Here is a 21,312-nt window from a genome sequence, read left to right on the forward strand (position 1 = left end):
CAATGTAGTAACTACCCTTGAATTAAAAGAGAACATGAACCATTCTGCCTTTTTAAATATATTCTTTCTGTAGATATTTGAAGTAAACGCTTCTTCTCAGCGCAGTGGAAGACAAATTCTATCTCAACTAAAGGAAGCTACTCAGTCCCATCAAGTAGACAAGCAAGGTGTAAATGCACAAAAACCTTGTTTTTTTAATAGCTACAACATAGGCAGGTCACCAAGTAAGTAAATTATTTTGTCATACCCTTTTGAAAAAATAAAACCTAAGGGGAAAAAATAATAATTAGCATTTTAAAATTTATTTTTATTTTTTTAGAACCCTCCTCCCCCGCCACTCACACCCATGACTTTTTTTTAATCTTCAATAAAAACATAAAAAGGTATGTTTTTATTGATTTCAGAGAGAGAGAGAAACATCGATTGGTTGCCCCCCATACATGCCCCAACCAGGGATTGAACCACAACCTAGGTATATGCCCTGACAGAATCAAACCTGCAACCTGTTGTTGGATGGGATGACATTCCAACTGAACAACCTGGCCAAGGCCTGCCCAAACTATTTATCTGTCTGTCTGTCTGTCTGTCTATCTATCTATCTATTTATTTATTTATAATTTTAAAAGTTATGTATTTATTTATTTATTTTTAGAGAGAGGGGAAGGGAGCAAGAGAGGGAGAGAAACATCAGTGTGTGGTTTCCTCTCACACTCCCCCTACTGGGGACCTGGCCTGCAACCCAGGCATGTTTCCATGACTGGGAATCGACCCGGTGACCTTTTGGTTTGCAGGCTGGCAAACAATCCACTGGGTCACACCAGCCAGGGCATAAATTTTTTTTTTTTGTAATTGATTTTAGAGAGAGAGGAAGCAGGAGGGATGGAGGAAGAAAGAGAGGAAGGAAGAGAGAAACATCAATTTGTTGTTCACTCATCCATGCATTCCTTGGTTGATTCTTACATGTGCCCTGCCCAGGGATTGAACCAGCAACCTAGAAAATGCTCTAACCCACTGAGCTATCCAGTCAGGTCCCTTTTTAATTTTTAACTGGGCTGTTCTAAAACTAGTCTCAAGACCATTGTATAATTTTAATCCTAAAATTTACTTTAATAGGTATCTTTAACTGATAAGGACTTTTTAAAAAGCATAATCGGAATATCATAAGTAGACCTAGTAAGATTAACTATATACCTTAATTTGATCTAATATACAGTTTAGTTTTCTGTTTTCTCAGATGGTTTGTTCAAATCAGAATCCAAACATGGCCCTACATCTTACATTTGATTAGTGTCTCTTAAGTTTTTTAAATCTCTGTAACAATTCTTTCATCCTTTTCATATCTTTTAGTTCAAGAGAATGGATCATTTGTCATAAAATTTCTCATATTCTGGATTTGGCTGATTTTATCTCCATGATATTAATGTATTTCTCTTTTTATATTTCTTGTAAACTGGCAGTTTGATCTGTTCCTGATTAGATTCAGGTTTCATTTGGTGGTAGCATACATATGGTGGTCTTGTGTACTTCCTATAACATCACAGCAGGAGATACATAATGGCTGGCTATCCCACTTTTAATGATATTTAAATTGACTGACAAGCCCTGACCGGGTGACTCAGTTGGTTGGAGTGTTGTTCCGTGCACCAAAATGGTTGCACGTTCCATTCCTGGTCAGGGGTGCGTGTATGTAGGGTGGCTGATCGATGTTTTCTCTTCTCTTCTCTTCTCTTCTCTTCTCTTCTCTTCTCTTCTCTTCTCTTCTCTTCTCTTCTCTTCTCTTCTCTTCTCTTCTCTTCTCTTCTCTTCCTCTGTCTCACCCCACCCCCCCACCCCCTTGCTTTCTGTCTCACCCCCCTCCACCCCCTTGCTTTCTGTCTCTCCCCCCTGCCCTCCCCTCCCCCCACCTTCTCTCTCTCAAATCAATAAGCATGTCTGCAGGCAAGGATTTAAGAAAATTGATTGATGATTTGTTTTCAGTCTAATCCATCCATTACAAAGTTCCCACATCACTCTCTTATCTGATGGTATTTTGTAGCCATTAATGATCTTTGTCTTCTAAACTCATTTCATTAGGGATTAAATAATGGTGGTTTTGTAATTCACTCAGTGTATCTTAGTTTGTTTAGTTATAATTCTAAGAAGCACTATTTCTCATCCACTATTTGGATACTTTGAAATACAGTGTGTGTAGGAAAGGTATGAGAAGTACTTCATTCTTTCCTTTCACTTGCCAGGTTAGAGTATTGGTGCCCTGGTAATTTCTGAAGTTGACCAGTGAGTTTTTGTATAGGTTTTGGGGGCATTATTTTGAACTCAGAGATTTTTATGCATTTACTGTGTATCAGTTCTTTGTGTTCATTATTCTTTGCTGCTTTTAAGATTTTCTCTTTATTACTAGTTTTAAGCAATTATGATATGCATTGCCCTAGTTTTCTTCCTGTTTCATGTGCTTGGGAGTTTGCTGGGCTTCTTGATACATGTATATATTATAATAATGTTTGCCATTGTATCAATAATTAATACCTCTATCATATTAAATAATTATTAATACCTCTATCATATTAAATAATTATTTCTTTTTGTGGTTGGAATGATTAATTATAGCCTCTTAGGAAGTTCGATGATTGTAATACATTATCACTGTATATATTCAATATACTATGCATTAGATCTCCAGGATTTATTTACTACTCATTGCAAGTTTATGCCTTGAAACGAACATCTGTCCTATTTCCTTTCCTCTGTCACCCAGTAAAGCACCATTTTACTCTCTTTTTTATGAATTTGGCTTTTTTAGATTCCATATATAAGTGACATCATATAGTACTTGATTTTCTGTGATTTCTCTTAGTATAATGCACTCAAGGTCTATGCATGTTGTCATTAATGACAGGATGTGCTTTCTCATGGTTGAGTAATGTTCTGCCACGTGTATATATCAGACCTTTATCCGTTCATCCTTTTATGGGCAGTTAGGTTGCTTCCATATCTTGGCTGTTGTGAATAGAACTGCAGTAAATATGAGAGTGTATATCTTTTTGATACCCTATTTTTGTTTTCTTTGGACATATACCCAGAAGTAGGATTGCTGGATCTTATAGTGCTTTAATTTTTTGGTAAGATTTTTTTTTTGGAGAAGTGTCCTGTGTCAAGAACTGTGGAGAAGTGTCAAGTCCTGTGATTATGAGTGTCTTAAAGTAAAAATTGGAATGTATTTTCTAAAAACAATCTGGATTGATGTCAGCTCATGATCAAGCAATCCTTGGTCTATGACAAAAGTAGAAAAACAAAGACAAACTAATGAGGTTTTTTAAATATAAATTGAAATCTGTTCAATAAAAGAAATATTTTTTCTTTTAAGATTATGCATTTCAGCCCTGGCTGGTATGGCTGAGTGGACTGAGCCCCAGCCTGCAAACCAAAGGGTCACTGGTTCAATTCCCAGTCAGGGGACATGCCTGGGTTGCAGGCCAGGTCCCCAGTAGAGAGTGCATAAGAGGCAACCACACATTTATGTTTCTCTCCCTCTCTTTCTCCTTTCCTTCCCCTCTCTGTAAAAGTAAATAAATAAAATCTTTAAAAATAATAAAAGTAGAAATTATGCATTTTTTACCTTGTGGTGTTAAAATGTCCTATTTTTATGAAATGATGATGGCTGATAATTTTTTCAAACTCAAAGATTTTGAAACCCTGTAGTATGCAAGAGATATGATAAAATCCGTGGAGATGGGGGTTCAAAAAAGAATAGGACACAGTCGTGGAAGTATGCCTGTGTGACAGAATGTGAAGCAGAGTCTGCTGCGAGGCCGTGTGATAGTAAATGGGACATGTAAGGACTGAATCGGGGCCTTCATGGAAGAATGTGTATGTTCTGTAATAAAGGCCTGGAGCCTTCAGCTTCTGGAGGGGGAGGGATTACCCATTTATTTTTAAACTTTGTGTCCATTCTCCATAGCATCTCTAGAAGAACATATTCTGTGTTTGCAATATCATTTTATTACAGTGTTAAGCAGAAGCCAGCCAACAAAGTTCTGTGATGTGCTCAGTGTGTGCTGTTAACACTTTTTCTTCAGGCTTTTCTGAACTCACATAGGTATAGAGAAGGAGAATGGAGGGATTATGAATATTATTTGCTTCAAGAATGTATATTTCTTTGAAAAAGCGTGTCTTTTCCAAATGACTGGTTTTACCTTCTATACTATAGACTAACAATACAGTAATATTTGACTATTGAGTATTTGAATGTAAAATGAAAGAAAATTCCTACATCTTTGACTTATAACTGGTAAGAATAGAAATATAAACTGTAGATAATTCAATTTTTACTATCTATTTAATTTTTATAATATTTTTTAAATGTAATTTTTTTTTGGCAGAAAAATTCAGTTCCCCTAAGAAAGTTATGACATCACCAAGGAAGCTTCCTCCACCATCACCACAAAGTAGTGGACCAAAGCGAGCTCTTCCACCCAAAACTTTGGCAAATTATTTTAAAGTGTCTTCCAAGACAAAAAATAATGAAGAAATCGGAGAACTTCTGGAAAATAATAAAGGTAAGACATTAAATTGCAAAGTAATTCTAACACATTTTTAATTCTAACACTTTTAATACTAATGACTCTGATACATAAAAATATGATCTTATTTCATGAATTCCTGTTGCTGTTTATTAAACTTCAGCTATGCTGAGTGTGTTTCATATAGGAGCTTTGCTATTTTGTTTCAGTTTTGCTAGAGGATTTTAGCTTGAGCTTATTCTGTGGAACTATCCAGTGTTCTGTTAGAAGTTAATTTTATATAAAATATTAATATTTTATTTATGCAGGAATCAAAAATTTTTTTGAACAAAAACAAATTATTCAGACTAAATCTACAAACACAACTAATTCAAATGTGAAAGACTGTGGAGCCGAGGAACCCAACAGGAAAAATGCAACATCTCTCATTCTTTTTGAGGAGGTAGGCTTATAGAGGTATACATTCCTGAGATCGCAAAATAAAAACTTACCCTAAAGATTACTGTATGTGTTACTATAAATTATTGTAAGATAACCAAGAAAGGCAGGAATACTTACTTGGATCTATTTGAAATTAAACCAAGTGAAGCTGTCAGCCATAGAAGAATTTTTCATAAAGATGATTAATGATACTCAGGGTTATTAATTTTAGTCAGTATTTTTATTTTGAGTCATACTTACCCAGTGGTAGGTGACTGCATTTCTTTGGTTTTAATGTTTGATATTTTTTTTATTCTTTTAATGTTGTAAGACGTTGTAAGATTTTAGCATGGGTTGAATTCACACCATTCATAAATTCATACATTTTTGTCTCTAACAGACATATACTATATCTACTAAGTATACGTAACAGCTATCCAGTAAGGATATTGTTACTGAGTACATTTATATTTTCATAAATATTCTTAGGTTGATGTCATTTTTGAAGAAGATGCTGGGTTTTTGAATGCAATCAAAACATTCATGGCAACAACTAAAAGACCTGTAATCCTTACTACAAGTGGTAGGTAACACGGGTTTTACGGCTAATTACTTTTGATGAAAATATTTCAGAAAAGCTTCTGATTTTAGTTAGAAATGTTCCTTTGATAGTCTGCTAGTAAATTAAATCCTTTTTTCTAAAATGAGAAGGGTCCTAGATCATTTTTTAAACTAAGAATTATTCAAATTTGCAGTTGATTGGCAGCCTTGAGCAATTATAAAATTAATATAATACCTTGCACCCTGACCAGTGTGTATCAGTTGGTTAGGCATTGTTCTCTAAAGCAAAAGGTCACTAGTTTGATTTTGCTCAGGGCACATCCCTGGGTTGTGGGTTCAGTCCTTGGTGGGGGCGCATATGAGAGGCAACCAATCAGTGTTTCTCTCCCTCTCTTTCTCTTTCCCTTCCTCTCTCTCTAAAAATAGATAAAGAAAATCTTTAAATGTCTATATATAAAAAATACCTTGCAAATAGTAATTACTTAAAAAATGGGTACTACCTTGAATCACTTCCTTGAGTGTTAGATATTGAGGTATCTGACAATAGCCTAGAATATAGATATAAAGATATATGAACTGGCAAGTGAGGTTTTAGATAAGAAAATAAAAGATTCTTCTCTTGACTCTTCCTCATACTATAATTAGATCACCATGCCTATTTATTGGTCAAAAGATTTTATGGAACCCAACCTGTCTGCAGTTCCTTAATACTGAATTTAGTCATTCTTTAATCCCTGATTACATCTCCCTGATAATAGGGATTTTCACAGATTTTAGCTAAAGTAAGCTATCATCAGATGGACAAAATCAGTCCACCTTCCTAATAATTAGCAAAGTTGAATTTAAAAACTTACAATATATTATATGTAATACAATGTATTGTAATATTGTTTCCTAGCCCTGGTTGGGTGGCTTGGTTGCAGGTTCAGTTCCCAGTCAGGGCACATACCTTGGTTGCCTGTTCCATCCATGTTGGGACGTGTATGGTTAGGCAACCTATCAGTGTTTTTTCCTCATATCAATGTTTTTCTCTCCCTCTTTGTCTGTCTGTCTGTCTGTCTCTCTCCCTTTCTCTTTTCCCCACTCCCCTCTCCCTTTGTCTCTCTTTGAAATCAATAAAACATCCTCTGGTGAGGATTTAAAAAAAATTTAATTGTTCTCTAATATTTTTCATTGCAAATATTTAGTATAATATTTCTGGTATGAATTTCTCTAGGTAAATATGTCTATGTTAGGCTCCACTTACAAATTCATGGCCCATTTGACAATTAGTGATTGTAATATAAAAATATTGAATGATAGAGCACTGACTGAGTGGCTCCGTTGGTTGGAGTGTTGTCCCAAAATTCCAAGGTTGTGGGTTCAGTCCTCATCAGGGCACGTATGAGAAGCAACCCAAGAATGCATAAATAAGTAGAACAACAAATTAATATTTCTTTTTCTCTCTCTCCCTCCCTCTCTTTAAAAATCAATCTTAAAAAATAATTTGTTTTTAAAATTTAATTTAAAAAATAAAAATATTGACAAAAAATGTAGTAATCACAAGTTAAATGGTCATTTACTTAAAAGATCATAGCTGCTTTAGGTCAAGATAGAAATTCCATTTTTATTGAATAGTTTGCATGGTATTTTGTTTTATTAATGATGAAATACAGAATGTTTTTATAGAAAAAGTGATTTATTGGTCATCATGTGTTAAAAAAATTCTTTTTCTATAGATCCAGCATTTAGTTTAATGTTTGATGGCTGCTTTGAAGAAATTAATTTTAATACTCCTCCAGTGGTAAGTTTTGAATTTTGATAATCATAAATTATGTATCACACTTATGTAAAAACCTGGTTTACTATGATAGTTATAATTTTTAAAATGTGGGCACTAAGGATATGTTAAACTTTTTTGAGTTTTGGGAAACTTCTGGTTATTATATTTATTTTTTTTTAAATAATTACCAACATTCAACTATCCAAATATTTATTAGATTCTAATGTTCATTAAGTTTTTTATAATAAGATTGCTTTATTGAGGTTAAATTTACATAGTTAAAATGCCCTTAAGTACACAATTTGGTAAGTATTAACATATGTAAACCTTCATATAACTATCACGCAGATCAAAATATAGAACATTTCCATTGCATTCAAAAGTTCCCATGAGCCTGTTTTAAAAAAAGTCAGCATTCCCCTCCTCACCAGAAGTAGTCGCTATTCTAATGTTTATTAACTTTAATAGTAGGTTTTTTAATTATGAAATTTCAAATAATGAGAAACATTATTATTTTGTATCTGGTTTCTTTTACTTAACATTATGATTTTCACATTTATCCAGGCAATTCTGTAAGTGGAATGTTGAGTCATCTGCATTATGTTATTTGTTTTAACTTTTAAAGAATCTGCCAAATAGATCTCCAGTGTATGAGAATTCAAGTAATTTATATACAGTAAAATTCACCCACTTTCAGTGTATGGCTTAATGAATTTTGCCAAATGTAGATATAGAACATATCTATCAAGGACAGAATACTGTCACCCTGGCTGGTGTGGCTCAGTGGCTTGAGTGCCCGCCTGCCAATCAAAGGGTCACCAGTTCAATCGCCAGTCCAGGGCACATGCCTGGGTTGCAGGCCAGGTCCCCAGTGAGGGCATGGAAGAGGTAGCCACACATTGATGTTTCTCTCCCTCCCTTCCCCTTTCTAAAATAAATAAATAAATAAAATCTTAAAAAACAAACAAACAAACAACAGAATACTATCATACCTCGGTACTCATTGGCCTCAGAACTTGTCAAACTCTGTACTCATTGCATTTTGATGAGAAATAAATGATGTTTCAGCACTTGGCACCTGCTCAGGACTCATCACACTTGCTTGAGTCACGACGTGGAAAGAAGGGGAAGGGACTAGTTAAAGAACATGTGTGAATGACCCATGGACATGGACAACAGTGTGGGAGTTGACTGGGAGTCGGGTATGGGATGGGCAAAGGAGGGCAAAAGGGGAAAAATTGGGACAACTGTAACAGAATAACAAAAAAATCTTGAAAGAAAAAGAAAATGCTTCATCCTTTGATATTCATCTGTTTCAGCATTCGTCATGAATTCTGGAAAGAATTAACAATGAGTACCGAGGTACCACTGAGGTATTTTCATTATCTCAGAAAGTTTCCTCATGACCCATTGTGTTTTTCTGTCACTCATTTTTGCCTATAGAATTTCATGTAAATAGAATCTTAGGTATTTTTTGTTTAGTTTTTTTTTTTTTTTAATTTATTGATTTTAAGGAGAGAAGGAGGGAGGAGCAAGGGAAAAGAAAGTGAGAGAAACATCAATTTGTTGTTCCACCTAATTATGGTGTCATTAGTATATTCTTATGTGCCCTGACCTGGGATAGAACCCACAACTTTGGTGTATTGTGATGATGCTCTAACCAACTGAACTACCCTGCCAGGGCTTCTAGTTTCTTTCACAGAACATAATGCTTTTTTAGATTCATTCACATTACCTGTGCCAATAGTTCTTTCCTTCTGATTAATGTGCAGTATTCTGTTGTATAGAAATACTTCACATACATGAGTATGTGTTGTCATAGTCACCTGTTGATAGATATTTGAGTTGTTTTCAGGTAAACTACTACTAAGTAAAGCTACTAAATACATATTCGTGTAAGAGCTGAATAATTGCATTAAAGTCCTTGGGCATTTATTTCCATTTCTTTTCCTTAAATTCTTAAAAGGTGGAATTGTTGATCCAATTAACATAAGAGCCTAACAGACTATTTTCTAATGATTTGCATTCCTACCAGCAATGTAAGGGAATACAGTTGTTCTTCATATACTCAACAGAAGTTGGAATTATCTATGTTTTTTATATTATCCACATTAATAATTATATGTTGGTTTCTCATGCCTTTAATTTGCATTTCCTTAATGATGTGATGTTGAGCGTCTTTTCATGTGTCCATTTGTCATTCGGGTTTCTTTGATAGAGTATCTGTTCAACTCTTTGCCCATTTTTTAAGTCAGTTGTTTGTCTCATGGACTTTTTATATTCTGGACATAAGTTTGCATCGGATATTTGTTTTGTAAATATTTTCTCTCAGTTTGTGGCTTACCTTTTCATTTTTTTTTAATTTTAAAGAGTGAAAAATCTTTAATATTAATCAAGTCCAGTTTACCAAGTTATATTTTTTTAATGATTCATGGGCTTTGTATCCTATTTGAGAAAACTTCACCACACCCAAGTTTACAAAGATTGGGTTTTAGAAGTTTATCGTTTTGACATGTAGCTCTTTGATCTGTTTAGAGGAAAATTGTGTGCAATGTGAGATTGAAGAGCCCTTTGTTTTCCCAATAGATCTGATTGTTTCGGCACTGTCTGTTGAAAAGACGACCTTTCTTCCAGTTTGTCATAATCAGTAGACTGTGTGTGAGTCCATTCCGCTCTCTGTATCCATCTGGAAACGTGGCGTTGTCTTGATTACTGTAGCACTTCTGCAAATCTTGAAATCAAGGGGTATAAGTCCTCCAGCTTTATTCTTTTGCAAAAAATTGTTTTGGCTATTATGTCATTAATTTCTCTGTTAATTTTAGAAACAGGTTGCCAATTTTTGCAGTTTATTTTGGTGTTTTGATGGAGATTGGCATTCAATCCATAGATTAATTTTAGGAGAACTTACAATTTTACACTATTGAGTTTCTGCTTCAAGAACAGTTTATTTTTTAGGAGACCAGTTTAATTATTTCAGCAATGTTTTATAATTTTCATTGTACACAACTTGTACATAGTTTGTTAAATTTAGTTCTAAGTACTTAATGTTTTTTTGATGTTATTGTAAATTACATTTAAGATTTCAATTTCAGTTGTTTTTTGCTGGTATATAGAAATAAATTGAGATCAGGCTGGTGTGGTTCAGTGGATTGATAACTGGCCTGAAAACTGAAAGGTTACCAGTTCAATTCCCAGTCAGTGCATATGCCTGGGGTGTGGGCCAGATCCCCAGTTTGGGGCATATGAGAGGCAACCAATGGATATATCTATTGCACATCAATGTTTTTCTCCCTCTCTCCCTCTGTTTCCCTCTCTCTATAAATAAATAAAATATTTTTTAAATTTTTTAATTAAAAAGAAATAAATTGATTTTATAGCCTACTATCTTGCTAAAAATCATTTATTAGTTCTAGTAGTAAATTTCTTAGAATTTTTATATTGATTGTCATGACAACACTACTTTTTATTTCTTTCAAATCTGTACCTTAATTTCTTTACAAAAAAGATTTTATTTATTTATTTCTAGAGCGAGGGGAAGGGAAGAGAAAGAGAGGGAGAGAAACATCAATGTGTGGTTGCCTCTCACACGGCCCCCACTGGGGATCTGGCCTGCAACCCAGGCATGTGCCCTGACTGGGAAACAAACCCACAACCCTTTGGTTTGCAGGCTGGCACTCAATCCACTGAGCCACACCAGCCAGGGCTGTACCTTAATTTCTTTTTGCCATATTGCAGTGGTTAGTGCCAGGGTACCTTCAATACAGTTTCTAGTAGAAGTTAGAGTGGACATCTCTGCCTTGTTCCTGATATTGGTTGTATATTTTCACAGATGCTCTTTATCAGTTAGCTGAGAGTTTCTATCATGAGTAGTATTGAATTTTGTCAAATACTTTTCTCTATCTTTTGATTCAGTCATGTGGTTTATCTTTTTAAATTCTACTATCATGGTGAATGACGCTGGTTGATTTTTGAATGTCAGACCAGTCTTGTATTCCTGGGATAGCATGGTCATGATGTGTTACTGACTTTATATATTTCTGGATTTCATTTGCTCATATTTTGTTATGGATTTTTGTGTCCACATATAAGAAGGATTTTGGTGTGTAGTTTTCAGGCCACATAAGATGGATTGGGACATATTTTTTGTAGTTTCCTTAGAGAAAAAATATGCATGTTCAGCATTTCATAGTGTATTTAGCATTAATATTGTACTAATTTACAGAGAATCTAAACACCTTGCAAAAGCATAAGTACATTTACCATCCTTCTTTTACAATTTAATTTTCAAGTGCTTTACATTTATATATATTATAAATTCCCAAATACAATTCTTGGCTTTATTGTTTTAGCGAGTCATATGTGTAATTTAAAGAAACTACAGGGGTAAAAAGTCAACTTTTATGTTTACCCATACACTATAATTTCTGGTGTTCTTCATGCCTTCCCAAAGACCCAAGTTTTCTTTAGTTTTCTTTTCAGATATAAGCACTTTATTAGCAACTCTTATAGAGCAGGTCTGTTGGCATTAGATTATATTGGGTTTCATTTAGCTGAAAATGTCTTTATTTTTAACTCATTCTCAAAGGATATTTTCCCTAGATGTAGAAATCTGGGTTCTTCATTTTCCCATGAGTCCTTGAAAGGTGTCATTCCATTATCTTCTGTCATCATTGTTTCTGGTTATAAGTCAGTAATGTGTTCTTTCTTTTTTGGGGGGGGGGGACGTGGTGGCTTATATGTCATTTTTTTCTGGATGCCTTTGACTTTACTTTTCATATTACCTGTTATGTACCTACATTTTATATTTTTCATGTTTTTTCTGCTTGTGGTTCTTAGATATCAATAATCCTTAAATATATGTTGTTACTCTTACTAGGGATATTTAGACTTATTTTTTCAAATTTATTTTATGCCCATTTTGACCCTTTTTTTCATCCTGAGAATTTAATTATGGGTATTAGACATTTTACATCTTCTCACAGGTCACTGAGGCATGCTCTTATCCCCTCCCCAGTTTTTCTGATTGCACTTCTGATGTGATCATTTGTGTTGATCTGTCTTCAAGTTTATACGCACTTCTTTCCCTGCCACTTCCATTCTTCCATGAGGCCATCCAGTAAAATTTTTATTCTGATGTTGTGGTTTTTAGTTGTATAATTTCTGTTTGCTTCTTCTTTATAGTTGTGTTTTTCTCAGATTTCCTATTTTTTTGTTCTTTATGACCATGTTTTCCTTCACATAGTTTTACTAGCTGTTTTGTTTTAAAATATTTTGTATTCATTGATTTCAGATAAAAAGAGAAAGGTCAGGGAGAAGAGAGAGAGATCGATTTGTTGTTCGATTTATTTATGCGTTCATTGGTAGTCCTTGTATGTTCTCTGACTGGGGATTGAACCCTCAGACCTCGTGTATGTGGAAGCATGCTCTAACCAACTGAACTACCTGGCCAGGGCTACTACTAGCTGTCGTAAAAGGGAGTGACGGATTCACTAGGACCATTTCTTTTCTCCAAGTGTTGATTTCCCTTTGGTTTTCTTTTGCCTTTGATTACTCTCTTGTGCCTTCAGGTAGTTGGGTTTTTTGAGTTGATTATAGAGTTTATAGTTATTATCAATAATAGGGTTTGTCTGATAGTAGGTACTCCCTTGATATTGAAAGCAGAATTCTATGTTTGTGGGAAGCAAAAGTCCCAGAAGTTTCCAGGCATAATGTGTGTGTATATACTGTGTGTGTGTGTGTGTGTATATATATATATATATATATATATATATATAATGTGTGCCAAAGGTCTCACAGCAGAACATTTTTTAATTGTCTTATTTACTATAAAGTAAATGATAGTAGTCTTATAAAATCTGTGAAATGTAAATACAGTTTTATTTGTTTTGGCTTTTCAAGGCAAAACTTTCTAGAAACAATGATGGGAAAATAATTGTATATGTTTTGTAAAAAAATATTAAAATAATATTAATGTAACACTAAATGAAAAATTTTACTTAGTCCATTTACCCCCAACAAATCACTTGTTTTTCAATTTTTTGTTTCTATTTCTTGTTTACCTACTCACATGCTTTTATTACTGCATTAATATAGTTCTCCAACTCTGGTTTTAAAAATTATATAACAACATTTTCAGTATTATTACAGTATTTATAGTGATAATTTTAATGGTTATAAAATATTCTGTCAAGGTGTACCATTATTTAATCCTAAGGGATATTCCCAAGGTTTAATAAAACTGTCTCCAGGGTTCAGATTAGAGAATCTCCATAAAAGTTGCCTTGCTATTTTAGATACATACAATTAATAAAATAAGTGTATTGCTCTTAGTATTTTTCTTTATATTTTTGCAGCTCAGTTTCATTCTCAGTAAATGCTTAAGATGTGAATTTTAGCAAATTTTTGTATGCATGTATTATTGATGTGTTTCTATTAACGCTACAATTGACCATGTTTCTTTCCTCTCCCTCTCTTTTTCTCAGCTAAATGTTGCCAGCTATCTACAGATGATCTGCTTAACTGAGAATTTTAGGACTGATGTGAAAGACTTTGTAACATTGTTAACTGCAAACACATGTGATATTAGGAAAAGCATCCTTTACTTACAATTTTGGATTAAAAGTGGAGGTGGATTCTTAGAAGAAAGGCCATTATCCCTTTGTCGTAAGTTGATCCGTTACAACAGATTTTTCTGTAAGGGGACCCTATATTAAAATATATACTATCTCAAAGTACTTAAAAGATTATAAAAATTTTTGAGCATCCAGGTGTCACATTAATCTTAAAAATAAACACATATGTTGATTTTGTTGTTGAAAAGTTTTATAAACATTGTGGGTTAATAGAATTAAAGTGAACCTAGAACAAATTGTTACTTATACATTTATAAATATATAGTTTCTTATAAACAAATAGAATTCTATTATTTAGCAACTTCCTTTTATCACTCTTTAAAAACATTGGTGATTTTTCCATATATAAATGATTTTTATATGATTGCATTGTAAGGTCCCTTTTAGGTTCCTCAGTAGCTTATAATTCTGTTTTTCCTAAGAACCTTATCATTTCAGAAATGCTTTGTTGTATGATTGATCTTCAGTCATCATTATCTAATTCAAGTCACGGACATTTATTGAGGACTTTCTCTATGCCAGGTCCCGTGTTTACATAAATAAGACATGGTTCCTTCCCTGAAGAAGTTCTAGTTTGTGGTTTCCATGCTCCATTGTCACAGTTCTATAGGTACAGATCCTGCTCGGGGAAATACACAAATATTTAAACACAATCAAGGTGAAGTTCTGTAGTGTTAATCCCATATCAGTTTTTTCTTTGATTAGTTCAAAATTTTAATATATTCTTTTTCAATGTGGACTAACATGTAATTCAATATAAGCTGTAGCTTTCACTATTTCTTGAAAGAAAATGTTAAAAATAAGACAGGAGCCCTGGCTGGTGTGGCTCAGTGGTTTGGGTGTTGTCCTGTGAACCAGAAAGTCACTGGTTTGATTCCCAGTCAGCGCACATGCCTGGGTTGCGGGCCAGGTCCCGGGTTGGGGGTGTGCAAGAGGCAACTGATTGATATTTCTCTCCCTTTCTTTCTCCCTCCCTCCCTCGCTCCTACTCTCTCTAAAAGTAAATAAAATATTTAAAAATACACAACTAAAAAAAATTTTAAAAATATGAAAAATAACCTGTTATAGTTAATAATTATCACCATGCTATTGGATATAAAACACTATATACTAAGACTTTAGAAGACACAAATATGTATGGCATTATTTTTTCTTGATGACCTTTTATGTTTCGTTTCTTTCTATTAAAAAAAAACACTCATTGGGAATTCAAACAGTACAGAAATATGTAAAGTGAAAAATAAAGGATCTTTCTCACTTCTTTTTTTTTTTTTTTAATTTTTTAACATTTTATTTATTTACTTTTTTTTTTAGAGAGGGAAGGGAGGGAGATAGAGAGAGAGAGAAACATCAATGTGCAGTTGCTGGGGGTTATGGCCTGCAACCCAGGAATGTACCCTGGCTGGGAATTGAACCTGGGACACTTTGGTTCCCAGCCCAAGCTCAATCCACTGAGCTATGCCAGCCAGGGCTATCTTTCTCACTTCTTAAATGTAGCCACTGTTAGACCTTTAGGCATATACAAATTTTGCTGCCTATTTAGCAAAATTAACCAATACTATATATATTGTTAAACTACACAATTGATTCACTCAAAAATTTATCGTCACTACTTACAGTTCTACCACACTCTTTCACAGCTGCATGCTATTCCATAATTGATTGGATATAAGAATTTAATTAACCATCTATTTGGAGACATTTAAGTTATCTTCAGTTTGTCATTAAAGCATGCAGTGAATATCTTTATACATATACCCTTGAGCACGTCTGTGAGGACTTCTGTTGGAGGGAATTCTAGGAGTGGGGCCAACGGCTCTACATTTTACATTCGTTGCAAGTCTGTGTTCCCACAAAGAGTATGTGATGGCTCTTTTATGTGTGCGTTGGACAAACTAGGTTATCAGTCACTTTAATTTGCCAATTTAAAAGGTGAAAAAATGAACATCTTAATTTATATTTCCATGATCACTAGGCAAGGGTTTTTTTAGATATTTGTATTTCCTCTGTGATTTGTCTGTTTATAGTCCTTGAACAAATTGTTACTTACACATTTATAAACATAGAGGCTCCCTGCTTTACTAAGTGTTCTAAAGCACTGGAAGCCTTGAATTCTTGCACTTTTTTCTGTTGAATTGTTTTGTAAGCCTATCACCACCACCTCACTTAACCTCTGTATGCCAGAGATGATGTTTGTATTATGTGCTTATGAATTAAATACATAAGTGGGGAAAAACAAAACGGGGGTACAGGATCAAAAGATGCCCAAGGATCTTAGTGTTTAAATAAGTGTTTGTTACAGTTTCTTAAAAATATGATTAAGATTTTCTTTTATTAACTTTGAAGGAGGAAACAGCAGAAATGTGCAATTGAATTGCTCTGAAGATGGCCCTAATTCCAAAAATAACCCTAAAAATACTAAAAGGAATCCTAGAGACCTTCCCAAATGTGACACTGGCTGTGTTGATACCTTGTTTGGCCTTAAGAATATTTTTTCTCCATCTGAAGACTTATTTTCATTTTTAAAGGTATTTACAATGTCTAGTTTGGAATGCTAAATTTATATTCATTCTCATCTCAACACTTCTATCTTTTGAGTCTTGAGGTTAACTTAAATGTGCTCACAATTGTTACAGGCTTCAGGTTACTGATTTCAACACATTCGACCTATGACAGATGATGCACAGGCATTGCTCTAAGTGCCTGTAATAGTATTGAGACTAGAATTTAGAAATATTTCAGATTAAAAATTTCAGAGAAGTATTTTTAAAATAAATGAGCTTCTAATTATTGAATTGGGGTATATACTGAATGTAGAGAATTTAATTCTTCAAATTAACAGTCTAAAGTAATATTTTACATTTATAATACTGTTTTGTTTGCTTAAGGGATTGACTGTAGATTAGTAAATTATGAGTGGTAGTGACTTCTTACTTAGAATATGGATGACACTATTCCTATGGATAGAAAAATGCTTAAACTATGTATCATAACATTTCTTCACTCAAAATTGTTTTTCAGCACAAAATCAAAACAAAAGAAGAATGGCATAAGCTCATCCAGCTTCTTACAGAATTCCAAATGCAGAGTGTAGATTTTTTATATAGTAATCTTGAGTTCATTCTTCCACTACCTGTTGACATCATTCCAGAAACAGAAAAGCTTTGTGGTTCGTCAGTAAGCGTGGACACCAGTGTAACAACAAAACATATGAACTGCCTTTCTAGGAAACAGGCTGGAGAGAAGCCATTGAAAAAGTCACAAAAAAAGAAACGTAAGAAAAAGATGGTAATTCTTGATGATAGTGACTTATTTGACACCAAATTGGACTTTTCTGAATTTCTTTGTCTACACCCTGCATCTTCTTCCTCAAATTCAGAAGAAAGCAAAACCAAAGAAAGCAATTCAGAGACAAAGGAACTAAACAAATGTTTAGAGTCTAATATTGAATCTATTCCTTGTCCTCCTAAAACACCAGCAGAAAAAAAATGTTCTGCCCTTGTTTCCGACTGTTTAAATTCTCTTACTGAGTTCATGGATAACATGTCCTTCTTAGATGCCCTTTTAACTGATGGAGGGGAACGGAAGGAACTTGGTAAAAATGACTTTAGTTGGACAAATGGAAAGGTTAAAAGTGGACTTTGCGATGAGTTTAGTCTTGAAAGCAGTGATGTGTGGACTTCTCAAAGCTCTGGAGAATTAAAGGCAGCTGTGGAAGCTCTCAGTTTCACTAAGTGTTCTTCTACTATCTCAAAAGCGTTGGAAACCTCCTTGAGTTCTTGCAAGAAATTAGGCAAAGATCCAACGAAAGACCTTACTTTTTATGTTTCACAAAAACGCAACGATGTGTACTTTAGTCATTCGGCTGCTAATTTAGAGTAAGTCTTATTTTTTATTTACTTTTTAATATTTTAATAATAAATGATAACAGGAAAGTTATTAGGTTCTTCTTACTAATTTTGAAATACTGGGCTTTTATTGATATTAATAATGTAGCTTCTAATGAGATAGTTAAGGAGACCATCCTGAATGCTAGGAAGAAAAAATAATGAGGGATTAGGATGGGTTAGATTTGAGAGACTCTCGTATTTATTTTTATTACTTCTTTACCCTCATCCAAGGACATGCTTATTGATTTTGGGGGAAGAGGGTGGGAGGGAGAGAAATGTTGGTCTGCTGCCTCGTGCATGCCCCTGTGGGGGGCTGAACTGCACCCTAGGCATGTGCCTGACGAGGAATTGAACCCGCAGCCTTTTGGCTTGCAGGACAGGGCTTCTGTCAACTGAGCTGCACTGGCCAGGGCTGGGAGGCTCTTGAATGACAGGGAAAGGGATTTGGATTTGCTGTGGCAGATAGCAAGTAGCCATTAGAGATGCTTCAGTATGGAAGTGGTTGATGGGTTGAAAACAATGCGGGGAAATTAATCTGGAATCCATTTGATCCAGTCTAGATAAGAAGCAGGGAAAAGGAGACCAGAAGCTGATTGGATTTGGGATTGTTACTTTTTTTTTTATCAGGCATTAAAAATAAAAAGTAATGCATTACTTTTAATTTACAGCTGTGCTCGGAAGAGGATAGCAGTCATTAAAAGTGTATTTGCTGGCCGATCTCTTTTGAACCTGGGGATTAGACAAGCTAGTATAATTGAATACTTGCCAACTCTTCGCAACATTTGTAGGTCTGAGAAGCTAAAAGAACAAGGAAAAAGTAAAAGAAGGTAAAGTCTCTATAAATTTTTAGTTAGCTATTTCAAGATGAATATTCTCATCTGATAGAAATATCAATATTAAATTGTTTTGCCTTGTAATTTTGACAGGTTCCTGCACTATCTTGAAGGAATTCACCTTAACATTTCAAAAGAGACTGTGAATACTTTGGCAGCGGGCTTCCCTTAATATTCTACCTTAACAGTGCCTTGTACAGATTACTATGTGGTCGTTAATATACATTTTTATACTGGTTTTCCTGGAAGTTTGTATCTCTTAATGTACATTTAAAACAGACTATTTGTATATATTAGTGTGCAGATATTTAAAATGAAAACATTTGAGTTACAAATTGTATTTATGATGTGGTGTATTCTTTTTTAATTTTTTTTGTACTATCTGATTTAGCTTTGTTGGGAGTATTTTTGTATGTGAGTGAGTGGTTCCTAGGAGGTAGAGTTCACTAAGATACTTCTGAAGATGTTTTACTGCTAAACTAATCCATAATTTTTCCCTTTCCTGGTATCTCTAATCCCCCTCTTTCTAGCCAAGTGTTAGTGCTCTCTTGAGTTGTAAATATGAATCTCCAAGGTGATTTTTTTATTCTAAAATAAGAATCTTTTAAACAAATTGGTATAATCCAGAATACAAAATTGCATATATAATGCATATGAAAAATTCCTAAGAAAGAAATTATGCTTCATTTTTCAAAAAAGATATATCTGCCCTGGCAAGTGTGGCTCAGTAGACTGAGCACAGGTATGACTCGAAAGATTCCAGGTTCGGTTCCAGGTCACGGCACATGCCTGGGTTGTGGGCACGGTCCCCAATTGGGAGTGTGCAAGAGGCAACCATTTGATGTTTCTCTCCTTCCCCTTCTCTCTCCCTTTCCCTCTTTAGTTTCTAAAAATAAACAAATAAAATCTTTTAAAAAAGGAAATCTGTTTGAAGATTTTACCTTTAAAAAATCTTCCTGATAATTTAATTTTGGTAAAATAAAATAATTTGGTACTCCTCCATCGTATTTTACCATTGAAACTGAATATTGACAAAGTGAAATCAAGATTATGAATTATAGTTTTCATAAATTTTTTAGCAATCATACATACATGTATTTTGTATATTTTGTCAATTGAAATCACTTACCTTGTACATTTTTCTTGTATTTTTATACCATTGATGTTTTATTTCATAAAGATAATGATGTTAATATATCTACTTCGGACAAGTATTTAATGCTATTCATTAAAACTGTAACAAAGAAGGAGTCTACTACAGGATTTCATTATAATAGCCATTTTGTCTTAAGGTTACGTTTTGGAGAAAATGTGTATTTTTAATTGCAAGATTTTAAAATACCACATTTCACTTAAAAGCATTTTTATAATTACATAAACAAGTGTACCTGAAAAAAATCTATTTATATTTGCTTAATATTCAGCTATATTATCTGGTGAATTACATTTTTACCTCAAAGGGTAAGGATCTTAATTTTGTATAGTTGAAAAATATCTACACATATGTTTTTTCTTATTTAACTCACTTTTTCTTGTATTGATAGTATATTGATTTAATTGAAAGCTAAAGCTAAAAGGCTTTATCCAATATGGATATAGGAATTCCAGATGTAATCATCTGGGTAAATATTGTATGAGTTTTGATATAGGCTAAAACTTATACAGGTTTTTCCTGTATATGAGAATAAGATATGAGGCATTTTTTAAAAGTATATGGATTTATTTTTTTCTACTGAATACAAGAGTTCACTACCCATAGTGCACTTACCTATTAATTTGGTCTTTTATTATTAGGAAATTCTGATAATTCTCAGTACTTGAAGAACCAAAGTAAAATAACTCCATAGAACTTTTAACTTTTTGTTTTTTTAGGTTTAACATAATTTGGGGAAGATTTTTTCTCAATTCTTAAAGGTGATAAATTCCTGGTAGTTTTAGTTCTTTTTTTGTGATAAAATAAGCGAATTTTGATGACTTTTCAATAATTAGCCTCCTAGCTTATAAATGTCTAATACAGTCACTGTTACTTATAGCTATTTCCAGAAGTAGTAGGAGGTAGAATACCATGTGACTGGCCTGAACAGCTGGATGGTTGGTGAGGCTATTTACCAAAGTACAAAACAGTAGTTAATGAAGTGATTTGGAAGAAGGAGAATGATTTCAGACATGTAAAGTATGAACATCTGCATATCTACAACATGTCCAAGGTGGAGATATGTATACAACCACATCCGTGTGTGGAACTGTAGAGGTTTACATGTGCATGGCAACAAAAAATAAGTGCTACTTTCCTCAAAAGATGGTCTGTCAAGTACGAGTTCAAAGGAATATAATGAGCCTGTTAGACAAGCCTGGTTTATTCTGGGCTTGATGGACTGAGTTTATGAAAATCACCTTTTGGAGGCAGTGCATCAAACCACATTCTACTTACAGAATAAGAAGAGGATTCCACAAGTTGTGTTATCAGTTTAGCTTGATTCCCAGGATGAGCACCATCCAGAAGAACTCATTATTCCCTACTTTAGCAAAGTCAGTACAGATGGTATTTGCTTTTACGGGAAGATAACTTTTTTGTTTTGACTGGTTAGAAGGTATCTTACTGTTCAAGACTTAAACCTAAAAGGTATTGAATCTCATAAGATATTTACGTATTTGGCCTTGCCTTATTGTGTAAACCATTTAACAGCCACAAGTCTG

At 33.9% G+C, this 21,312-nt stretch overlaps 1 protein-coding gene across 2 annotated transcripts in view; it reads left to right on the top strand.

Moving 5' to 3' along the window:
• Positions 1-18,955, top strand: part of ATAD5 (ATPase family AAA domain containing 5) — a 49,771-nt gene extending 30,816 nt beyond the window's left edge. For both annotated transcript variants that reach the window (XM_028519658.2, XM_028519656.2), the window contains 10 exons: positions 74-224; positions 4,377-4,553; positions 4,826-4,959; positions 5,427-5,520; positions 7,217-7,281; positions 13,743-13,923; positions 16,239-16,420; positions 16,914-17,770; positions 18,451-18,609; positions 18,709-18,955. In XM_028519658.2, coding sequence (XP_028375459.1) covers positions 74-224; positions 4,377-4,553; positions 4,826-4,959; positions 5,427-5,520; positions 7,217-7,281; positions 13,743-13,923; positions 16,239-16,420; positions 16,914-17,770; positions 18,451-18,609; positions 18,709-18,787 — 2,079 coding nt within the window. In that variant the 3' untranslated portion in view covers positions 18,788-18,955. The remainder of the gene's footprint in view (positions 1-73; positions 225-4,376; positions 4,554-4,825; positions 4,960-5,426; positions 5,521-7,216; positions 7,282-13,742; positions 13,924-16,238; positions 16,421-16,913; positions 17,771-18,450; positions 18,610-18,708) is intronic.
• The last annotated feature ends 2,357 nt before the right edge of the window (positions 18,956-21,312 follow it).

The sequence above is a fragment of the Phyllostomus discolor genome, chromosome 8, assembly GCF_004126475.2.
Source record: "Phyllostomus discolor isolate MPI-MPIP mPhyDis1 chromosome 8, mPhyDis1.pri.v3, whole genome shotgun sequence".
NCBI lineage: Eukaryota > Metazoa > Chordata > Mammalia > Chiroptera > Phyllostomidae > Phyllostomus > Phyllostomus discolor.